Source organism: Artibeus jamaicensis, unplaced genomic scaffold (genome assembly GCF_021234435.1).
Source record: "Artibeus jamaicensis isolate MK-2021 breed Jamaican fruit bat unplaced genomic scaffold, CSHL_Jam_final contig_1085, whole genome shotgun sequence".
NCBI lineage: Eukaryota > Metazoa > Chordata > Mammalia > Chiroptera > Phyllostomidae > Artibeus > Artibeus jamaicensis.
In genome coordinates this window covers 1,093,090-1,114,656 of record NW_026521214.1, presented here as the reverse complement: position 1 = coordinate 1,114,656, position 21,567 = coordinate 1,093,090, and the positions used below count along the sequence as shown (strand labels likewise).

General features: G+C 58.8%; 2 protein-coding genes across 3 annotated transcripts; both read right to left on the bottom strand.

Moving 5' to 3' along the window:
• Positions 1 to 511: 511 nt before the first annotated feature.
• On the bottom strand, positions 512 to 9,423 carry TSPAN17 (tetraspanin 17). Of its 2 annotated transcripts, none has more exons than XM_037164081.2 (8): positions 9,081 to 9,423; positions 5,729 to 5,779; positions 5,493 to 5,639; positions 4,518 to 4,688; positions 2,552 to 2,677; positions 1,792 to 1,839; positions 1,144 to 1,260; positions 512 to 1,055 (listed from the first exon to the last, which is right to left on the bottom strand). In XM_037164081.2, the coding sequence occupies exons 1-8, from the start codon at positions 9,165 to 9,167 to the stop codon at positions 990 to 992; spliced, it is 813 nt and encodes a 270-aa protein (XP_037019976.1). In that variant the 5' UTR covers positions 9,168 to 9,423; the 3' UTR covers positions 512 to 989. The 2 variants fall into 2 exon arrangements, with proteins under 2 accessions (XP_037019976.1, XP_037019977.1); XM_037164082.2 differs by having other exon boundaries at positions 4,518 to 4,619.
• A 1,503-nt stretch (positions 9,424 to 10,926) lies between these two features.
• EIF4E1B (eukaryotic translation initiation factor 4E family member 1B) lies at positions 10,927 to 14,157 on the bottom strand. The gene is made up of 6 exons (XM_037164070.2): positions 13,854 to 14,157; positions 13,435 to 13,530; positions 12,671 to 12,734; positions 11,888 to 12,001; positions 11,606 to 11,745; positions 10,927 to 11,237 (listed from the first exon to the last, which is right to left on the bottom strand). The coding sequence occupies exons 1-6, from the start codon at positions 14,153 to 14,155 to the stop codon at positions 11,069 to 11,071; spliced, it is 885 nt and encodes a 294-aa protein (XP_037019965.2). The 5' UTR covers positions 14,156 to 14,157; the 3' UTR covers positions 10,927 to 11,068.
• Between the last annotated feature and the right edge of the window lie 7,410 nt (positions 14,158 to 21,567).

The window sequence follows — 21,567 nt, the reverse complement described above, 5'->3', positions numbered from 1 at the left end:
GCTCCTCACCCTCACAGGTGCCCAGCTCTGGGCTTCCAGCTACTGCCTTCCCCAAACCTTCTTGATCTCCGCCCCACCTCTGAGTGAGCCACCTTCTTGGGCCCAAGTGGCACCCATTTCAGTCCCCAGCAGGGTCACCCCCCCCCCCCCCCCCCCCCTCTTCAGAGCAGGGTCCAGCCTCCATTCTTCACATCCCACAGTCCCCTCCAGGCCTGGTCACAGCAGCCTCCTGGCGCTGGCAGGGCATAGCCCCCAGAGGTGGGCAAGGCCAACGCCCAGCCCACAGGGTCAGCAGGGCAGAGGGAGCAGGTGGGGCCCCAGCCGAAGAGCGTGTGCTCCAGGAAGGGCTGCCGCTGCAGAGCCGCTGGGGCTGGATCGGGACTTTCATGTGAACTGTACCGAGTTTTAAAGTTTGGCTCAAACGAGTCCTCGACCCAGCCTGCAGAAAACAGCAGGGTGGGTCCTGGCCAGGATCCCCACCGCTGACAGAGCCAGAGTGGGTGGGAGCCAGTGGTTTCCAATGTTTTGTTTATTTGAGTAGTTTGTAGCCATCATCGTGTTTGATCCTGAGAGGCAAACAAGGGAGAGAAAACTCCTGGACTCGTTTCAGAGTCTGACACTTGGAGGCTGAAGCGGGCCCCTGGGAAGGTCAAGGTCCCAGCTAACAACAGAGAAGACCTCAGAGGCTGTGTGAGGCCACAGCAGGCCCCATGCCTTCCCCGCACCCCCACGCAGAGAGGCGTGTCCACGCCCATGCCCTTGCTAGTCCCCCAGAGAGCCCACCACACACCCAGAGCAGATGGCGACTCCCCGTGCGCCCCACACACACAGCTCCAGGACAGGCAGCCCGGGCTCGGGTGGGCAGCTCTCTGCAGGCCACGTGCAGGGCTCTGGTCCAAGCAGAAATGCCTCCTGCAGCCTCGCCCACCACGGCACAGTGGCGGGTCCCTGGGTAGGCCGGGCGGGCAGCCGTGGCCCGTGTGGCAGCCTCACCAGTTGGCCTTCACTGCCTTGATGTCGCTCACAAGGTTCTGGGCCAGGCAGATGCCAAAGATCTGTAAGAGGAAGAGGAGATGAGAGAGAGGCCACTGGTGGGGCGGCCTGGGGTGAGGGAGTGGGGTGGCATGCGAGCACCCAGGGTACCTGGAGCAGGGCGATGCCCACGAAGACCCCGGCCACGACGATGAGGTTGTCCTGCAGCCACTTCTCGAACTGCCCCACGCAGCCCTTCGTGTGGATGGAGCCCTGCTGCTCCAGCTCCTGGGGATACCCAGGGACAGGGCTCAGCCCGGCCACCCTCATGGGCCTGGGCTTACCGCGCCCACCGCAGGCCTCTGCATGGCTAGCTGCTTCCCCTGGGTGGCTCTCAGCACAGCGGCCTGCTCCTCTGAGGGCCCTCTCTCACAGCCCAGCCCCAATCCCACCCCCCCTTCCTTTATTTTCTCCCCAGGTCTCGGCTAAAATCGTAACGTTGCTGCTCACAGTTATTTACCGATGAGCTTCCTGCCCTCCCTCCACTGGAGCGGGGGCTCCTTGAGAGACAGGACCCTGTCTGTGTTGGGGGGGCGATGTCTGGGACACGGCTGGGTGCCCAGTGGGTGCTCCGAGAAGAGTCTGAATGAGCAGATGCAGCTGTCCGTGCCCACCGCCCACTGCCCCCTCGTCTGGCCTGAGTGCTGGGACAGTTCTGAGGACCCAGCAGCCCCTCCCCACAGATCACTAAGGCCTTCGAAGGAGCTTCTGGGGCCCCTTCCCACCCCAGAGCCCCCGGCCGATCCCCACTCCTCTCACCAGTTTGAGCCGGACATCGTAGCCGCACTGGGTGTTGAGAACATCTTCCTGAGGGAACAGAGGCAGATGGGCCACGGGTGAGGGGCACCCTGGGGCCCACGGCGCCCAGCTCTGTGATGGCTGCGGCTTCTCCAGGCTTGCTGGGGCCGTGCGCCTCTCTGCCTGACGCCAGGGTGCACGGCGGCACACCAGCTCGAGTGGTGCCCTGTTTCAGAGTCCTGCCTGCTCTTGTTCTCCGAGAATGGGAAGAACCCTGGCCCTCAGTGTCTGGGGTGAGCTGTGGCTGCCACGAGGTCACTCAGAAGTTTCTGCCCTGAAGGCAGCCACCCCAGTACAGTGGCCCAAGGGTAGGGTGGCTGGCTGCAGCCTGGGGGGCCCTGCCACACACACCCATGACTGAAGGAGGGCCCAAGCCCGGCCCCCAGAAAGCCTTCAGGCTGGCCAGGAGCAGGCGCTGCCTGGGCTGTATTTAGCTGGGAACACAAGGTGCCCAGAGCTCAGTGGACCTGGCCCTGCGCCCAAGGGCCGGCAACTGCTGTCTTCCTGTAATCAGAGACAGGCTTCGCTGAAGAGGCACGGCTCCTGTTCCTCCCAACAGGTCTCAGACAAAGCCCCCCAGGCTGATGGGGGGCCCACATAGAATGACTTCCTTCCAACACCCACAGGCCCCAGAGAGGGGCCAGGTGGCCCTGTGGTGGGCTTTCCCCAGACTGGGCCCACAATCCAAAATGCCCTCCACCCCTCCCCAGGCCCCACTCACCGCAGGGTCTCGAACGCAGCAGGAGAAGGGCACCCCGCAGCGCTCCCGGCTTGGGTTCAAGTCAGTGCAGTTGAAATAGATATTGAGGTTCCAGTCGTTGGGCCCTCGGGCTCCGCAGCAAGACCACTGAAGGAGTGGGGAAGGGGAGAGACCCAGGTAAGCCAGGCGCACTTTGTTTGGGGACAGGACCAGGCTGGGAAGGGGCATAGAAGCAGCCAGGAGGGTGGGCTGCTCCCCACTGCCCCCCAGTAGAGAGGCCAGGCCAGGGTCTAGGGCCCTCAGAGCAGCTCTAGGCTCCGGCCAAGGTTGATAGAAGCAGGGGATAGTGGGAAGGGGCTCCTGAGCTTGTCCCACTAACCCAAGAGGGACTGAAAAAGAAAGGGGTGGGGCAAGGATATTGGCCCAAGAACTGTGACTTCCTGCAGGATACCCTGAGGGGTGGGTGTCAGGCCAGACCCACCCCATGGGGAGACTCGCCCAGAGATTTTAAGAAGATCCCTCTTCCTTCCTACAGTGGCAGGAGGGCAGTCCTGCAGCCTCATAACCCTCCCCCTGCCCTTCATAAAGGCGGTGGTCAGCACCCATCCCCGTCTCCCCTACTCAGAATGTCATGGGCTGCCCACTGGGTGGGTCAATGGCAACTGTGGGGCTGTGATGAAGCAAGGAGCCAACGACCTGGCAGGGGAGGCAGGAGCGTGCAGCCTTAACCCACTGAAGCAGCACCGGCTGCTAGAGAACCAGCCCTTGTGGGACCCAGCTCGGCAATAGGCACAGTAGGCCCTGTGGGCCAAGGCCGGGGAGGGAGGTACGTGTGGCTCTGTGAGCACAGCCTGGCCTCTGCCTGCCTGCTCCCCTCTGCCTCGCACCTGCTGCTCCCACTGGGGAGCACCTGCCTCTCTCTTGTCCCAGACTGCCACCCCCAGGAGAACAGACCCCCACTTTTCTCACCACGGACTCCCCAGGGCACGGCGCACAACAAACCTATAGCAATTCCATGTTGAATGAACAAACCACACCTTAACAACCCAGCTATGTGTCTGCCTAGCCCCAGACTGAGAGCTGCTCAAAGCAGACATCAGCTCTGGCTGGCTCACCTTTGGATCCCAGAGCAGACTATGTGGGCGGTGCCAAAGGAGAATGACCGTGTAAGCGGGTGTGCGTGGGTGGCACTGTGTGAGCAGGAGAGAACTTGCAGGTGTGAGGTGTCAAGGGCTTTGCAAGCTGTTCACTGACTGCTTCTTCCCAGAGGTGGGTGTTTAAGCTTGGGGGCAGAGCTTCTGTTGGGAGTCTCAAACTCTAATATGTTCAGAGTCTACACGAATAATGTAAATGAGAGAAGAGGGCCCACGGGTATAATAAAATACAGAGTGAAGGGGGCAGTGGCAAATAGAGAGCTCCCATACTAGCAAAGGGGGTGGCCACAAAGCAGCCCCTGCCAATACTGTGGGCCCGGAGTCTCATAGAAGGGGAATATATATAAGATTTTACTTATTTATTTTTAGGAGGGAGGAAGAAAGAGAAGGAAAGAAACATCAATGTACGGGTACCCCTTATGCATCCCGCACTGGGGACCCAGCCCACAACCCAGGCATGTGCCCTAAACTGGGAATCAAACTGGCATCCCTTTGGTTCACAGGCTGGCACTCAATCCACTGAGCCACACCAGCCACTGCAGGAATCTAGATTGTTATTCCTGCTCTAAGTGTGGCACAAGCCCTGGCCTAGGAGTTGCCAGTCTGGAGTCTCTGGCCTCTATTCCCAGCCCTGTTTCCCTGCAGGACTAGGCTCATGGGGACCCACAGGGCGGGCTTCCCTCAGAAAGGACAAAGCCTGGCTCTCTTCCTGGGGCCTGCCTGGCGGGGATGGGCGAGGGAATGGTCCTAGCGCACAGTGAACTTGCTCCCTCACTCAGCTGCCCAGCAGGTGCCTCCTGCAAGTGGTGGCCAGTGTTGGACGCTGGACTCACGTATTCCTGAGCAAAGTCAATGAGGTTTTGGAGGTCAATGTCGTCCCGATAGGCCTTGACGTTGTTGTTGATGAAGAGGTTGAGCTGGTCTCGTATCCAGTCCTTGAAGACAAAGGCCAGGATCCCTGTTGCCAGCTCCAGGAAAAAGATGAGGCCGAGGAACACTGAGAACTGGGGTGGGGGCATACAGACGATGGGCGTCGGAGACGCAGAGCCTGGGGGAGCCACCCCAGGCAGAGCGCAGTCCCCACCTTCCATAATTTTAGTGTTGTTTTATGTCGGTAAAACAATGCTCTCCTTGCCTACCCATCCATTCTGCTTCCTCTGGTAATTGCCTGTTTTGTTTGTTTGTTTTTGTTTTGTTTTGAGAAATAATCCTCCACATACACCTTTAATTTCTGTGGCTCAGCTGGAACCATCACCTTTCCCCATTCCCAGATAGAGAATTGGGCATGCGCCAGGAGCTCACCAATCAGAATGCTATCTTCCCCAGGGCCACAGGGATTGGTCCAGACATGGCCAATCATAACCAAGGGGGTGCAATTAAAGGACTCTGACAGAATGATTGAGAAGAGCCTCAGCCTCCAGCAGGAGTTCCTAGCAGGGCAGCGTGAAGCCAGCACCTATCACTCCTGGGCATCCTTTGATGCTATGGGGAATGGAACTGACCGAGAGGGACAGAACCGAGAAACAGAAACCAGGCCAATTGACACTGTGGTGGTCCCTGGACCAGAATGTGCCGGCAATCAGCACACCCGTGGGCTTTTCTTAGTGAGTCAATAAATACCCTTTTATGCTTAGGTCACTGATTTTCAGTTATTTACAAAAGAAAGAATCTTATAAATATAGATGATATGAATCTGGTATTTATTGCTATAACATAATAAAAGTACCTGTTATTAGGCATAAATTATATGCAAGAAGTGCGTAGGAAGAGGTTGGGGTCCCCAGTGGATCTAAGGGGAGGGCACTCACAAACTTGAGCAGGAAGGTGTTCTCCCGGAGGGCCCCAATGCAGCCAGCAAAACCCAGCACCGACATGACCCCTCCGACCACTACGAACAGCCACACGGGGTCAAGGCCTCCCAGATCTGTCAGCGCTGAGATATTGGAGAGAACGCCCTGTGCCGGGAGAGCAGAGGCAAGTGAGGGTGCTGATCCTCCCTCGATTTTGACATGTGGCAGCCCCATGCCCTAACCGCCCATCTTACCTTCTCACCCCAGGCCCAGAGGCCAATGGCCAGGAACAGGGCTCCCAGCACCTGCAAGAGCAGAAGCAAAGGGTTGAGAGCAGGGGCATCAGCATCTTGCTTCATCCCCAAGAAAGCCTCCCTCCCCCAGTACTCAGGGTCTTCAGAGAGACAAAGGAAAGGGGTGAAGGGCTATAAATAGGATTCAGGGTCCTTTCCACCTTCCCAAGAACACATCTCAATGGACCCTCCCCACAGCACGCAACCTGGAAGATTAAACACTGCCAAGCCCTGGGATGGACATCAGGGCCTCTTCCTGGAGCCCAGAACTGGAACAGAGGGCCATTGGGACAATCCTGACAAGTGTCCTGAGCCTCTCCTCCCACCCCAGCCCATGCTAGGGCTCAAGGCTCCTGGCCTCGACCCCTCCCAATTATGGCCCTTCAGCTGCCCTGCACCTCTCTATTTTACCGTTGCTACCTCTGTCTGCCAGAGGTTGCTTTCTACCCAGTTTCATCCTCAGAGCTCAAAACCAAGTCCCTGCATGTAAAGGAATCCTGACGGAAGCAGGACCCAGCTGCAGGGCCTCAGCCTAGGCCAGGAGCTGTATCCTAGAAACCTTGTGGCTGCAGCTCTGCTTGGGCCTTCTGACTGCCACCCGCCACCCTGCCACCAGTCCTTACTAGGAAAAGACCTGGATGTCAAGGCCACTATCTGACCCTGAGCAAGATATATCCCTGACCATCCTCCTGCCCAATGCCAAGGCCGTGAGCCCACTTCTTCAGACTTCCCCCTGCCCCCCCCCCTTTCTCTACAGGCTCCTTCTCAGCAGCTTAGCCTCAGCCAACTCCACCCACCTTTAATCCCAGGCTCCTCCCACTGCTGTACTCACTTCAGAAATGTCTTTCTTTGTCTCCCCTACACTGGGTCTGGGATGTGAAACCAAACATCACTTCTCCTGCCTCATCCCACTTGACCCGCCCATGGCCTTTAGACAGGCTACCACCTCCACTTTCTCTTTCCTGAACTCCTCAGTGGTAAACTCAACACCATCTTTGACCTGTCCCTTCTTGGCCTCCCTCCCAGCTCCTCTGCTACACCCACCCCATGAACATGACCACACCCGTGACCACACCCACCACCTGCTAGTTCCCACATCAGCCTTCAGCCCTTCCTCGCCTTCATGCATATTTTCCACCCCTTGATGTCACTGACACCCCCCGGATCATCACCCAAGCCTCTCCATGGCTCCAGACCCTGAACTGCAGACACTTCCATGTCCCAGGTTCTGTTCCAGATGCTGGGACACATCAGCAGACAGGACAGCTAGCTCTTGGCCCTCGTGGAGTTTACACTCCAGTGGGGGAAATCCACAGTGAGCAAAAGAGGTAATGTCAGTGGCCAAAAGATCCTTTAGAGAAAATCAAACAGGGCGATGCAGTGGGGAGTTGGAGGGGTGACTGGGGTGGGCTTTAGTTAGGGAAAGTGGTGACATTTCAGCTGTGCTTGAAATGATGGAAAGGTACAGGGAGGAGAAGAGAATTCCAGGGGGAGAAACTGGCAAAGGCCCTGAGGTTAGGCAGTTTCAGCTGTGCAAGGGCCAAAATGAAGGAGGCAAAGCCAGACCCTGAAGGGTGCTGAAGGCCATAGGAAGGAGTCTGGACTGTATTCTAGTGAGAAACCACTGGAAGATGATGAGCAGAGCAATACTGGGATCTGCTTTCCATTAAAACAAAACAACTCTGGGCCTGTTTCATGGGCACCTCCCTTAGGCCACCTTGACCCAAACCTGAAACCCTCCCTCTACCCCCCACCCCAAGTGGCCTGGTCCTATCAATCCAACCTTATAACTTTCCCTGGAGCTTTCCTCCCCCCACTAGCACCCCAACTTTGCCCCAGGCCTCCTCCCTAGTCTCCCTATCTCCAACCCCTGCCCCTCACGCCCCCCCAGTTCAGCCTCTAATACAAAAGCCAGTACAGACCCATCACCATCATTGAAGCCCCCACTGCTCCACACTGCCCCCAACGTAGAACTCAAACTCTGCCTCAGCCCCAGACCCTGGAACAAGCCCAGGTCCCTCCTGTCTGTCTCCCCTCAGCATCCGAGTGCTCCCTCTGCTCTGTGCTCTGCCTCACCTCCCCACACTGCCCACTGGGCTGTCACGTTGGCTCAGCACTTAGTGGCTGTGTGTCTCTAGGTAAAATGACTTGAACTTCTCTGGGCCTGCTCCCTTATACGTAAAATGTAGATAATTATAATGTAGCTTCAAGAATACAGTAAATTATAGTTCATTTGATATGCCTAACCCCAGGGGCAGGCTTCATTATCACCCTCTCCCAGGGTGGGAAGCCCAGACAGAAGTGACTTGCCACCCATCTCACAGATGGGCCTGTACTCACAGGCCTCCAGACCTCCCCATCAGGAGAGTCTGCCCAGACCCCACACTGTCCAAGAGCTGTGCACAGCTGGGGCCACAGGATGCCCAGGGTGGGGGATTGCACAGGCAGCACGTGGGGAGAGGGCAGCGCCTCTGAGGCCTGCCGAACGGAATTGAGTGGGCCTGGCGTTTGGACCAAGGCAGCAGGAGCAGGGAGACTGCGGAGGCAGCAAGCAGCCTTGGAGAGATGAGATGGGGAGGGGGGAGGGAGAGATGACTTGGCAGAGTCCGGGGGCACAGATGCCACCCTGGGAGGGGCATCAGCAGCTCCCTCACCAGGACAGGGACAGCCCCGCCCTGGAGCCTGGGGTTACACAGCTGTGGAATGTAGAATTCTGTTCCCCAGGGCCAGCTCCCAGCCTCTAGATAGGGGAGGTCGTCCCCCAGGTCTCCGACTACCAACACTGTTGGAGCGGAAGCCTCCCAGTATGGGGCTGGACGGGGAAGGGCTTTGACCCAGCCCCCTTTGCCAGAGCTAAAGGCAAGGCCCAGGCTCAGGTGCTGGAGGGGCAAGGGGACCGACCCTTCCCTTCTCAGCACTCTCCTCCCTAAACCAGAGCTGGGGCTCAGCGTGCACCCCATACTTCTTGGTATCGAAGTGAGTTGGGCAGGAGGGAAGGCCAATCGCACCACGCGTGCCCCTGGGGCCTTCAAGAAAACACTCCGCCTCCGCTGCAAAGCCTTAGGAAGACACAGAAAGACCCCCTTCCCTACACCGTGTCCCCAGTGGCTGGGACCCACCCCTCTGCAATCTGTGCTTCCCCATAGTTCCCTCCGGTGGTCTTGGGCGTTGGGTGGGCAGGTAGGAGTGGCAGGAAGCAGTAGGGAGACCGTCCTAAGCCCTGGTGGCTGGGAGTGGTCTCCCCTCAGTGGGAGAGTGAACCGCCTTCTCCCAGCACCCCCAGCACAGGGCCCTGAACCCGCCCCACGCTCACCCAGAAGACAATGTTGAAGCCAAACAGGAAGTATTTCCCGCAGCAGCCGACCTCGGGTTCCTGGAAGTGCTGGTGCTTGCCGGGCATGGTGAGCGGCCACCCGCCGGCTGGGTACCAGGAGCTGAGGCCCAGCCCAGCCCTCCTCGGGCAGCCCTGGGCTAGAGCCACCGGGGGCCTAGCCCGGCGGCTGCGGCTTCATGGCCAAGGCCACACAAGTCCTGTCGGGCCCTGCCCGCCCCGTAGGGACCGCCCCCGACTCCAGGGCTGCCCGGCACTGAGCCCGCCGGGTACCCTTGGAACCCCTCCGCCCCTAGGCCTGGCTCTGCCTCTGCCCCCACCCGGGACTCCGCCCCGCAGCGCAACTCACTGGCCTGTGAACCCTTGGGCCGAGCCCCGCCCCTGACCACGGCCCCGCCCCAAGACACCTCGGCGCCCCGCCCCCCGCTTCGCTGCCCGGGCGCGCGGGCCTCCGCTGAGAGCGCTCGGACGTCCTACAGTCAGGACTGTGGCGCTCGCTAACGGCAGCGCGGGCCACGGGCGTGAAGGACTCCCCAATTCCCCCCCACCCTGTGAGGCTCAGAACCCGCGCCCTTGGACCGCAAGCCCCGCCCTTGCTGTGGGAGCTCATCTCTGGAGAGCAGTTACTGCGCTTGTGAGCAGATGGGAATGGTGATTCACTCGCGTTCTTAACACACGTGCAGACGTTTTATTACAGCGGAGCCCAATCAGACACGCGGCCCACTCACCAGAAATTCAGCCCTTCCTGTACTGGCTCAGACTCGGGCCGGGTGACTCCTGGGTCTTGTGAATGCCGCGCCAGCTGCTCCCTGCCCCTTCAGTTTTTCTAGGGGCACTCGCCCCACCCCCTGGCTCAAACCCTTTTGGCGCTGGTAGCCCCCCAGTTTTATCACTCTTCCGCATCCCGGCTTGGGCCTGATTGGGCTCCTGGGTATCTGGGAGTCACGCACGGACCCCTCCCAGGGAGGACTGGGCCAGATCCAGTTTCTGAAGGAAATGAATCATACTTAATGTTAGAGCCCTCCTTAAAAAGCATTCCAGTTTTGTTCAAAAGAGTATTTATTTAGAACAGAAAGAGTGTGTTGTTTCAGCTTCCTCAAGTTAATCAGCGTCTAGCAGGACCAAGTTGAGGCTGGATCACCATTCTACTCTCCCGGGCGGGGCCTCGTCTACTGAACTCCACTTAAGCCCTTAAGCCCCGCCCTGCGGCCAGGAAGTCCGGACAACTCAGACTACAGCTGAGGGAATAGGGAGAGACCACAGGTGCTGTCTCCCTCCTCAGCTCCCCTCATATCCCTCCTCTGTGAGATGGTGTCTCTAAGCCTCCAGGCTCTGGGTTTGGGGGTGGGGGGAGGGGCACAGCCCTACTCCGGGAAGGTAGGGGGTTCAGGGTGGGCTCCAAGGGCCTATCCACAAAGGTTTTTCAGCAGAGTGACCACCGAGAGGAGAGGCCCCTACTCCTGCCCTTGAACTCCAGCTCTCAGAGTGGCAGTGGCCTTGAGCCCACACTCCCCTGGAACAGAGGGTTTGGCCCTCAGGCCCCTGAGCTAGCCCCCTTTCCCTGTCGGTCCCAGGTAGGTGCAGAGTGAATACGGGATCATAGGCTTTGCTCCTGTCGCCTTTCTACCTGCTTGTCATTGAACCCTCCTTCACCCAGTGACCCATCCCCCCCCCCCCCACCCCTGGGTGAAAACAAGGAAACCCAGGGGTTCCCTCCAACTTTCTGCTGCCCTGGGTCCTCAGCCTGCATACACACACACACACACACACACACACACATGCACACCCCCCACCCCCCACAGAACAGCCCCTAGGCCTGGGCCCCAGCTCATGTTAAAGAGCGTTCGTGTTCACTCCAGACCAGGTTCGGAGCAGCCCTCAGCCCTCACCCCAGGCCTGCCTGGGACACTTCCCCAACGCAGTGGTCAGGGGCTCAGAGGTGTCGAATGGGCTACGGAGCCCAGGCTCTCTCACACCGAAAACTTGCTCTTGGCCAGGGTGTTGCCCTCGGCCAGGGTCTTGTTCTTGGCCAGGGTCTTGTTCTTGGCCAGGGTGTTGCTCTTGGTAGCTGTGTCTGCATGGGCCTGGTACCCAATGATGGTCTTTGTGGAGAGTCCCAGACGCTCTTTGTAGACACGCCTGAGGGGTGAGCAGGCGAGGAAATGAGACGGGTGGGCAGTAGCCGGTCCTGGAGATAACCTGGGACCTCCGAGCCTCTGCACAGAGCCCCTAGGCTGGTTCCCACCCTAGGCCCTCCCATGCTGTGCTTGAGCCATGTGGAAACCCAAAATAGGAAAATAGGACTAATGTGACAAACAAGCAAAAAAAAGTTCTGCTAGAAGTATTTTGAAATCTAGACCCTGAAGCTTTTATACATGTGGGTAAGGCAGAAGGGAGAGGTGGCGGGGGGAGTTCCAGAGGTTCCCCCCCTTACAGACCGAACCACCCCTATTTCGCCTTTTCCCCCAGAAGAGCCCCAGCCCCACCCCTGCCGGGACCACCCTCACCCGATGTGGAGCACGGCCGTCTGGTTCTCTGCCTCTCGAGTCCACACTGCAATCTTGTCTCCCTTGGCCCGGATGTTGACGACAGCCCCACACACCTCCCTGCCGAACTCCTCAAAGCTCTCCCCAATGAGACATATCAGCTGGGGCCAAAAGGGGAGGTGATGAGACCTCCAGCTGCGGCCCAGGAACTGCACCCCCCACCCCCGAGACCACTGCCACCACCAGCCCGGTACTGACTGCCCCTTCCTTTGTGGGACCCCCCCGCCCGGCCCCACCACTCACCGTCTCCAGCCACAGGCGGTCCAGCTCGATGTGACGCCGCTCTTTGGCGAGGCTGATCAGCCAGCGGCCACCCCGCTTATTCCGGGCGTCTTCCCATGTGGGCTCGACGCCATCCTGGGAGGCCAGAGGGCAAATCAACTGCCTTTGTTCAGAGGGAAGTGGGGGCCCAGCCACCTTCTCCCAGGTCCTGCTTCTGCCCCTCAGGAGGCCTCACGGGCCAGGCTCTCTCGCCTCCATCCCTCAGCACAGGCAGGTGCCACTGCCAGCCGCTGGGCCTCAACATTTGTCACCTGTTACAGCCTTTCCTATGTGACAGGGCACAATTCCTTAAGACGAGGGTTCGAATGGGGGTAATTAGCAAAGTTCCTGGGCAATCCCAGTGGGGGCCATGGCAGATACCCCAAGCTCGGCTGGCACAAGTTCACCTGGGAAATCTCCAGGACACTGATGTCAGAGTCCCCGCACCCCCTGCCCCCATACACATCTGCTGAGCCAGCGCCCCCTGGAGCTGGTCTGGGCCTTAATGAGCAGTGTCCATGGGCAATTCTGATCCAGGCCAGAAACCTCGGCTCCTTCTTTGTCCCCCCACTTTTCAGGTTCCCCAATGGTCCTTCCAGGTGCAGCTCAGGCCTGAGGCTTTGTCCAAACTTCTCTACAGCATTTCCTCTCTTGTCCTGGGCACCCCACCCCCAGCCCCCTGTGAGGAAGAGATGCAGCCGACATTGGAGGGAATCAGACCCCACGCCCGCCCCTGTGCCCTGGGCGGCGGGAAGCAAAGCTTACCTTGAACAGGGCGTAGTCACAGCCTGCAGAGAGCTTGCTGGCCAGCTTGATGTGACTGTACAACCTAGAGAGAGTGACCGACCCCAGGCTGCAAGTCCAGGCTTTTTAGGGCCTGGTTCCGACTGGCCTCAGTCTCCTCAACTTTCTACCAGTCCCCACTGCTTTCCCCCCACCTTCTGGCCTCCAGCCTTTGGTCACATTGGTAAGTCCAGGTGGAATCCCATCCTCACTCACCCAAACCCTCACATCCCAGGAGCCTTCCCTGACCATCCAAGCCTAGACGGCAGGTTTTTAGACAACCCCTCTCCAGTGTGGGGGGTTTGTTTCTGATGCCCCCTCCAGCTGGCACCCAGGACATCTCACCCCCTCAAAGGTTTGCACAGCATTTTTCCGGTCCCCCCCCGACCCCCCATGGGCACTCTGAGGCAGCCTGATCCTCACTTTGTGGTTGAGACAAGCTCAGACAGGGAAAGGAACTTGCCCAGGATCACAAAGTGTGAAGTAGCAGAGTCTGGGTCAACTCCTTGCCTCTCCCACTGCGCAGGCTTTCTCCCTAAGTCCCAGGAAGGTTCCATGGGGTCTGTGCCCGTCCCAATGCACCCTGCAGAACCCCCTAAGCCCCAGCCCTCCCTAAGGCTGCCAGGCCCCAGGGGGGTGCTGGGAAAGCTGTTCAGGAAGCAGCCGTCCAGAGAGATGGGGTCTGGGGATGGTCCGGAGCTCAGAGTCCCCTGGCCCCAGCTCTGCCACAAGGGGTAGACACTCACGCCCAGAAGTCCTCCACTGTGTCAAACTTGGTGATCTGATGCAGGTTATCGCGCCAGGCCCGGCTTCGGTCGTTCTTGAAGAACCACAGAGCCCACCTGGGGGGAGGGGTGGCCAAGAAGAAGTAGACAGCCCCCTGCGCCCACCCCCAGTAGCAGCTGGGCTGGCAGTGCGGTCTCACCCCTGTAAGGACAAACTGGGGGCAGGATTCAGGGTACCATCCCCCCAAGGCAACTGCAGTCAGTTACCCTGAAGGTCCAGGGTCCTGGAGCAGAGGGGGAGGCATTTAACTCAGAACCCCAGTCAGGTTAAGGCTGGGAGGGGCGACAGGACCCAAGTCTGAGGCCAGCTCTGGCCCTCCCCAGTGACGAACTGGCGTCAAGATGAAGGGGGCGTCCCAGGCCTCGGGGGGCTGCCCTACCTGCTCTGCAGGGGGTGCAACTCCTCCTTGACCTCCGCTGGGCCTCTGCCCCGGGCCCTCCTCCTAAGGGACTGCAGACCGGTGGGAGAGTTCAGAGCCTTCTCTCTCATCAACGCTTCTGCTGGTGCTAGTGCTGCCTCCTCTTCCTCTTCCTCTTTCTCCTCCTTCTCCCACTTCAGGACTTCACCCTCAGCCTCCCCAGCCTGACCAGAGAACGGAGCTGGGGCGGGCGGGGGGCAGGGAGTCCCGTCCCCGCTGCAGGAGGGGTAGGCAAGCGGACTCACAGGACTGGCGGCAGCCATGCCACAGCAGCCTGGGCTCTGAGAGGGACAGAACACTTGAGAGCCCCCAGCTGCTGGCTTTTAACCCACCAGTGCCCCGCCCACATCCCGCCCCACCTGCCCAGGGCTGGGCCGAGGGAGGAGCCAGCATGGAGGTGCTTAGAGGGCGAGGGGTCCGCAAGCCTTTGGTGAGCACCTTCTGCCTGCAGTCTCGGGGCTGGGGACAGGTGCGCCCAGGCAGACTCAACCCCGCCCACATCACGCTGGCCCCGGGCTGGGAGGGGGCTCTGAGACAGGGGGTAAGGGTCAACACTAGGGGTCTGCCCTTGCGACACTGCACACCCCCCGGGTTGTGGGGGCTGAACTGAAAGCAGACTGTCCCAGAGCTGGCAGAAGCAGTGACTGACGCAGCCAGGGCAGGGCTCTGCCACCATTCGCCTCCTCAATTTGGCCACCAATGTCATGTCACACAAGCATTTATCTGGTCTCTGGAAGCGTCTGCGTTTGTGGTAGAAATAATCCTCCAGAAACAGGGAGATTGGAGTAAAGTTTCACTTTTTTTTTGTTTGTTTGTTTGTTTCTCTTGAAAATTTGGGAAGGTCTGGCAACACTGGGCTGCACAGGTCCTCCACCCACTGCCGCTGCAGCTGCCCCTCTGGGGGCGCACACAGGCCTCCGTGAGACCCCGCTGGCCCGCCGCACTCCCAGCCAGTCCGAGTATCCCCCCCTGGGCTTGGCCGGCGAGGGGCAGTGCCACACAATCAGTGTTCAAATCCCCTCTGCCCTGACTTCAGCCAACTTACTGAACCTCACGGAGTCTATTTCCCCATCTGTCAAATGGGAAGGTTAATGAGACACAACTCCAAAGCTTGTTGTATTAAATGATATAAAACACAAGAAGCCATCCTGGATGCTATGGCTCAGTGGATTGAGTGCTGGCCTGCAAAACAAGGGGTTGCTGGTTTGATTCCCAGTCAGGGCACACGCCTGGGTTGCTGGCCGGGTCCCAGTGAGTATGCACAAGAGGCAGCAAGAAACACACTGATGTTTCTCTCCCTCTCTTTCTCTCCCTCCCTTCCCCTTTAAAAATAAACAAACAAAATATTTTTAAAATAAAATAAAACACAAAAAGCCCATAGAAGGCCTGATTCAGAACTCAATAGGAATCGCCTGAGCATGGTCCTCGCTCATTTGGTTAGAGCACAGGTGACCAACAGGCCCTGGGGCCAGACCGGCCTCCCCCTTGTTTTACCCGCCTGGGTACCTTGGTTCTGCCCGGCAGCAGCGCTGAGCTCCTTGCCTCTAGTTAAGGAGCAGTTACATTTACACAGTCCTAAAACTACATTCGGCCCTTTGAAGGCAACCAGGAGGCTGATGTGACCCCCCACCCCCGCCAGTGAAAATGAGCCTGATGCTTCGGGGTTACAGCATCATCCGGATACGTCAAGGTTGTGGGTTTGAGTCCCTGTAAGGGCACATACAAGAATCACCCAGTGAATGCACCAGTATGTGGAAGAACAAATCAACCTCTCCTCTCTCTCTCTCTCTCCTCACTTTCCCCTCTAAAAATCAAAAATGAAAAATTTTAAAGAAAGAAAGAAATCACCTGGGCTACCTCCAGGGTTGGGGAAGAACTGGGAAGGGCAGGGAAGGGAAGGCGGGGGGAGGGAGCTGTGGTTCTGAGCGAAGGCTGTTTCCCAGGGGGCTGGTGCCTCCCCAAGTTCCTTAAGGTTCCTCTCCCTCCCCTGGCCACTTTCAGGGGCCCAGATCTCAAAGGGGAGCAGTCCCTTCCCCCTACCGCACCCCCAGGGAAGCTCAGGACCACCTGGAGGCTGGCGGTCAATATGTATTCGAGGCTCTTCCCCACAAAGTGCCAGGTATGTGCCAGGAACGGGCCTGTGTGCCCGGAGGCGGTGAGCAGCAACCTCCGGGCCGCCGGTACCCTAGTCTGCCAGGGAGCCAGACGCCCGATCGTCCCGCGGGGTCTGAGACCCCGCAGGCAAGGGCCTCGCAGGTGGAGAGCATCCAGCCCTCCACTTGAACTGGAGCTTCGGCGCAGCTCTCGAGTGCCTGGGTCTGAGCTCCTGCAGGGCCCCTTCAACAGACCGCGGGGCCCTGGCTGAAGTCTGGCTCCTCGGCGCCGGGCTCCGGCCGGAGAATTAGAATTTCCCGCAGCTTCCCTGGGGGCGCCGGTCAGGGACCCCACCCTGAGAACCAGAAGCTCGGAGGCGGTTCACCGGGGAGGTGACGTTTGCGCGGACAGCTGCCCGGGAGCGCGGGTAAACCAGGCGGCGGAGGAGGGCCCCTCAGGGGCGCAGCGGCAAAGGCGGGGGGCAGAGGGGCGTGGGCGCTGGAAGAGGCGGTGAACGACCGGTGCGGGGAAGGAAGGACGGCGAGTCTCGCTCCCGGGGAAGTGGGGAGGCCCCGAGTGCTGAAGCCGGGACAGGCGGGTGATCCCACCGGCCGTCCAGCAGGTTCCCGGGTTGCCGCCTCGGGTTGTAGCCTCCTCCGTGGCCGCAGGTGCGCGTGGCGGGAGATGGACCAGGACGCTGACGTGGTTGCCCAGGCGGCGGATTTCCGAGGCGTTTAAAAGGAAGCCTCCGGGGCGTCTGGTGCAGGACAGGCTCCGGACCGGCGGGGCACGGGGTCCCAGCCACCTGCTGCTGCACAACAAACCGCCCGAACTTAGTGGCTTAGAGCAACACTAACCACTTCTTTCGCTCACAGGCCTGCGATTTGGGGGAGAGCTCCGCAGGGCAGCTCGGCTCCGCTCCCGAGCACTGTCGGGCCGGGGCTGCCGGCCGGCTCCCTCCCCCGGGCAGCTGATGCGGGCTCTCCGCTGGAAGCCCCAGTGGGGGTGTCGCGGGGACAGCTCTCCCCGGCCTCTCCAGGAGGCCGACTCACTTCCTCACAATGGCCGGGTTCCCAGAACAAGAGTCCCAAGGGACAGGAAGCAGAAGCTGCTAGTTTCTTTTTTTTTTTAATTTTATTTTTAGAGAGAAGAGAAGGGGGTGGAGAAAGAGAGGGAGAGAAACACCCATCCACTGCTTTTTGTGTGCCCGCAACCAGAGACCCAGGCCGCAACCCAGGCATGTGCCCTGACGGGGAATCGAACCGGCTATCCTTAAGTTTGCCAGACCACGCCCAATCCACTGAGCCACCTCGTCAGGGTAGAAGCTGCTAGTTTCGTAAGGCCTGGGCCCCAAACCGGCAGAGCACCTGGTCCACTGTTGAGTCCCGGGGCCGACACTCCACGGTGGGAGCATCCTCCCGCCCCGAGGGGAGGCGTGTCCGAGATGCTGGACAGAGGAGGCACCGGAAGAAGGCCAGGCTTGGGGAGAGATCGTAAGTCTAGATTTGATGAAGGGAAATGGAGAAAGTGAGGGAGGATGGTTAGTAGAATTTTTGAAGAATGGGAAAGGGAAACTGAGGCAGGCGCTTAGACCAATGGGGCCGAACCGTCCGAGGCGTTTCCAGCCAGCTGGTGAGTCCCAGGATCTCCTCTCCCCTGACCCACTGGAGGGCAAATGGTTCCCACCGCTCTTCCCTAACCAGAGAGTAAATCACTTAAATCCCCTGGTCGGGAGGGAGAGAACAGAGGCCGATTTGTGCCATCGGTGGGTGAAGTCAGGGAAACAAAGGACAAAAACCCAGTCAGAACCAAACAAATCCAAGACGGAAGTGAAGCTGAGCAGAAAGTGACCCTGGTCCCTCTAGGCGCTCATTTTTGATACATCGGCACATCAGAGAACACACGGGGAAAGCTGGCGAGTACTCTGCTGAGACCCGCCCTGGATCCCACCAGCCGAAGAGAGAGAAAACCCCTGGAAACAAAGGATGCGGGCGCTCTCTGGTGCACACCCATGCCTTCTCTCTCTCGGGTGTGAACTCTCTCCTGAACTCCAAGGGTCCCCACGGGACTTGCACCCAAGGTGGGGGGGGCAGGGGGCCAGCAGCTCCTCTCCGACTGAGCCCCTGACCCTGTCTCCAAGGCCCCCTTCCCTCCGACTTCTCAGGGAGTCCCCACAAACTCGCGTGGCTCACTCCCTTCCTTGGACCTTTCTGGGAAGCCAAAGCAGCCCTGCCTCAGCTCTCTCCTGATGATTTAATAGGCATACTCTCAAAATCACCTGGGCCCTGGCAGGTGCGGCTCAGTGGGTTCAGCGCTGGCCGGCAAACCGGAAGGTTGCCCATTCAATTCTCAACCCAGGGCACATTCCTGGGTTACAGTCAGGTCCCCCCAGCCCACTTGGGGGCTGGTGAGAGGCAACCAATCAATGTTTCTCTCCCTCTTTCTCTCCCCCTTCCTCTCTCTCTAAAAATAAATAAATAAAACCTTTTTTTTTAAATCACGGGCTTGTGTTGTGAAATCTTTCGTGCACAAAGGAACCCACACACCACAGATGGGCCGGAGGCAAACTTGCACCAGGCTCTGTCCCCTTCTGGTGACAGAAGGACCCCCCAAACTTCTGGGCATGGGCTTAGCTGCCCAGCGTCCTGGCCCAGAGCCTGGCATGGAACGACCCTGCCGGTCACAGTACGCCTTCCCACCATCGTCCTCGCTTTCCAGCTGGGTGACTGAGGAGACACCAGCGTCCTGGCCCCTACCCGAGGCCCTTTCAGGTCATCCTCTGGGAACATCACAGTGGAGATGAATGAACAGGAGCTCCCAGCCCTGCTTTTCTGTCCCTAAAATATCTGGAGCCTGCCACTCCCCTCCCTCCCCAGCACCGCCTCCACGCCAGGCCAGCCCTGCCCTCCCCAGCCAGGGCCCCCGCCCAGGTCTCTCCCAACACTTCCGAGCATCCACTCCTGACACTCGGATGCTTTCCACGCACCTCAGAGAAATCATCTGAAATAATAATCTGATCACTCAACTCCTCTGCTCAAAGTGCTCCGGGATCTCTGGGACACGATCCGGAGTCCAGGCCCCCACGTCCCCCACCAGGCAGCGCCCCAGCCACACTAGTCTCGGGCAGGCCGGACCCCTCCGCCTCGGGGCCTCTGCACCTCGCTGTGTCCGCTCGTCCTTCAGGGCTCAGCTCAAAGGTCGCCTTCTTTAAAAGCCCCCCACCCACCACCCTGCCTGAAGCTGACTGCTCTCCTTCATACACTCTGCAACTCACTGCCCTATTTTCTTCTTTAAAAAAAAAAAGAGACTTTTATTTACTTATTTTTTAAAGGAAGGGGAAGGAAGGGAGGAAGAGAGAGAGAGAAACATCAGTGTGTGGTTGCCTCTCACACACCCCCCAACAGGAACCTGGCCTGCATCCCAGGCAAGTGCGCTGACTAGGAATCGAACTGGTAACCTTTTGGCTCGAAGGCTGGTGCTCAATCCACTAAGCCACACCAGCCAGGGCCTATTTTCTTCTAATCACTCAGCACCATCCATTCATTTATTTGGTCATCTGTTCACCAGCACAGGCTGACCCAGCAGTCACTTTGTACAAGGCACTCTTGCAGGCACTGGGGAACCCGGAGGTGAAAAAAATGAGCGGTTTCTCCTTTTTGCTCTGGAAAGTCCCAGGACAAAGCTCTCGGTCCTCTTCTCCGCTATGCTAACCTTTGATGTTTCGTGACCTCATCCAGTCCTGCAGATTAAATGTCACACTCCCAGTAAACCCCGGGCTCCAACCTGGAGTCCAGAAGGACACATCCAGTTGTCTGCTCACAGCTCCACACAGGCATCAGACAAGCCTCAGCATCAGACAAGCCTCGGCCTCAGGCTTATTGCACCATCTCCGAAGTCTGGACCTTCCTGGCCCCCCAGACCTGCTCCTCCCACCATCTCCACTCCTCCAACTGCTCAGCCAGAAATTCTGGCATCACCCTGGACTCCTCTTTTTCTAACCCATCAGCACATCTTGTCTGCAGCTCTTCCTTCATAACAGATCCAGGGCCGACCACTTCTCTCGGTTTCCTTACCGGCACCCTAGCCCCGGCGACTGCTGTCCTGCCTGTGTTACAGCAATGCCCCCCCCATCTGCTCCCCCAGCCCCTACCCTCACCTGTGAACGACATGCTCCCTGCGCAGTGGTTGTTAACAGTGCGAGTCAGAGCCTACGGCTCCTCTGCTCAGAGCGTGGGGTCTGCAGAGCCCATCAGCTCCCCGCCCTCCTCTCCCACTTGCTCTGCTCCTGCCACGCTGGCCTCCTCCCAGTGGGCCTGGCCCGCTCCTGCATTAGCAGCTTCCGCTGGCTGCTTCCTCCACTCCCCACTCAAGTGGGACCTTCCCCGCCCCCTGTAGCGAACTGCCCAGCCCCTCAGCCCCGCTCCAGCACCATAGATTTTACTTATTCCTTTGACTTATCATCTTCCTCCTCTTTATTCAATGCCATGTTCTCCAGCACCCGGGACGGGGCCTGGCTCTCAGCAAGTGCACGGAGGTGGGAGTGAGGAGGGAGCGTGGACCATCAGTTAGCAAGACGAACGTTGCTGACCCAAACAGAAGCGACACCGTCTAGACTTTAGATTCTAGAGCACCTTCTTTGGTTACTAGTTCACTTGTTGATGGCCTGATGTTCCCGACTGACATGTTCTACAGAGCAAGCACCTCCCCGGCCGCGTCTTCTGCTGAATCTCTGTTCCCTAGAACAGAGCCTGGCGCGGGAGAATGGACGCCCATGAGCCACCACCAGGGACCTCTCCTCTCTGGTGTCCGCTCCCTCATCTGTAAAGTGGGGATGAAAATACCTGCTTTGAAGAATTGGGGGGTTTTGCCCTGGCTGGTCTGGCTTGGTGGAGTGAGCCAAGGGGTTGCTGGTTGGATTCCCAGTCAGGGCACATGCGTGGGTTGCGGGCCAGGTCCCCAGTAGCGGATGTGGGAGAGGCAACAACACATTGATATTTCTCTCTCTCTTTCTCCTTCTCTTCCCCTCTCTCTAAAAATCAATAAATAAAATCTTTTTAAAAATAAAATAAAGAATTGTTTTAGAGCTTGATGACATAATGGAGGTAGTACCTGGCACACAGTAGGTGGTCACTAAATATCGCCCATTGCTCTCTCTGCTCTCAGCCCCTCACCCCGCCTGCCTATCTTCCTCCCCACCTGGGCCTTTGAATGGCAGGAATGTCGGGAAATGTTTAGTTACACTGTCAGGCACCACACAGAGTGCAAACGGCACGTCTCGGTTTTCTCAGAGCCAGGCAAAGCCGGGGTCCCCAGGAGCCTCCTAAGACAATGCCTTCTGCTCCAGCTGCTGCCACTGGGCTCCTCTCCCCCCTGCTTCCCCACCTCCTCCCGCCTCCCCTCCCTAGAAGCGTCAATAGCCATTCTCCTTAGTACAGTCTTAAGGAGGGGAGAGAGAAGAGGAATGGACAAGCCCGTTTTCCAGGGGCAGAGAGATCAGAAATAAGGGGAGCCTCCACCCTCACCCCCCGGAACTCACAGGTGTGCGGCCTGGACAGAAAGAGACGGGGGCCTGAGTGTGCTG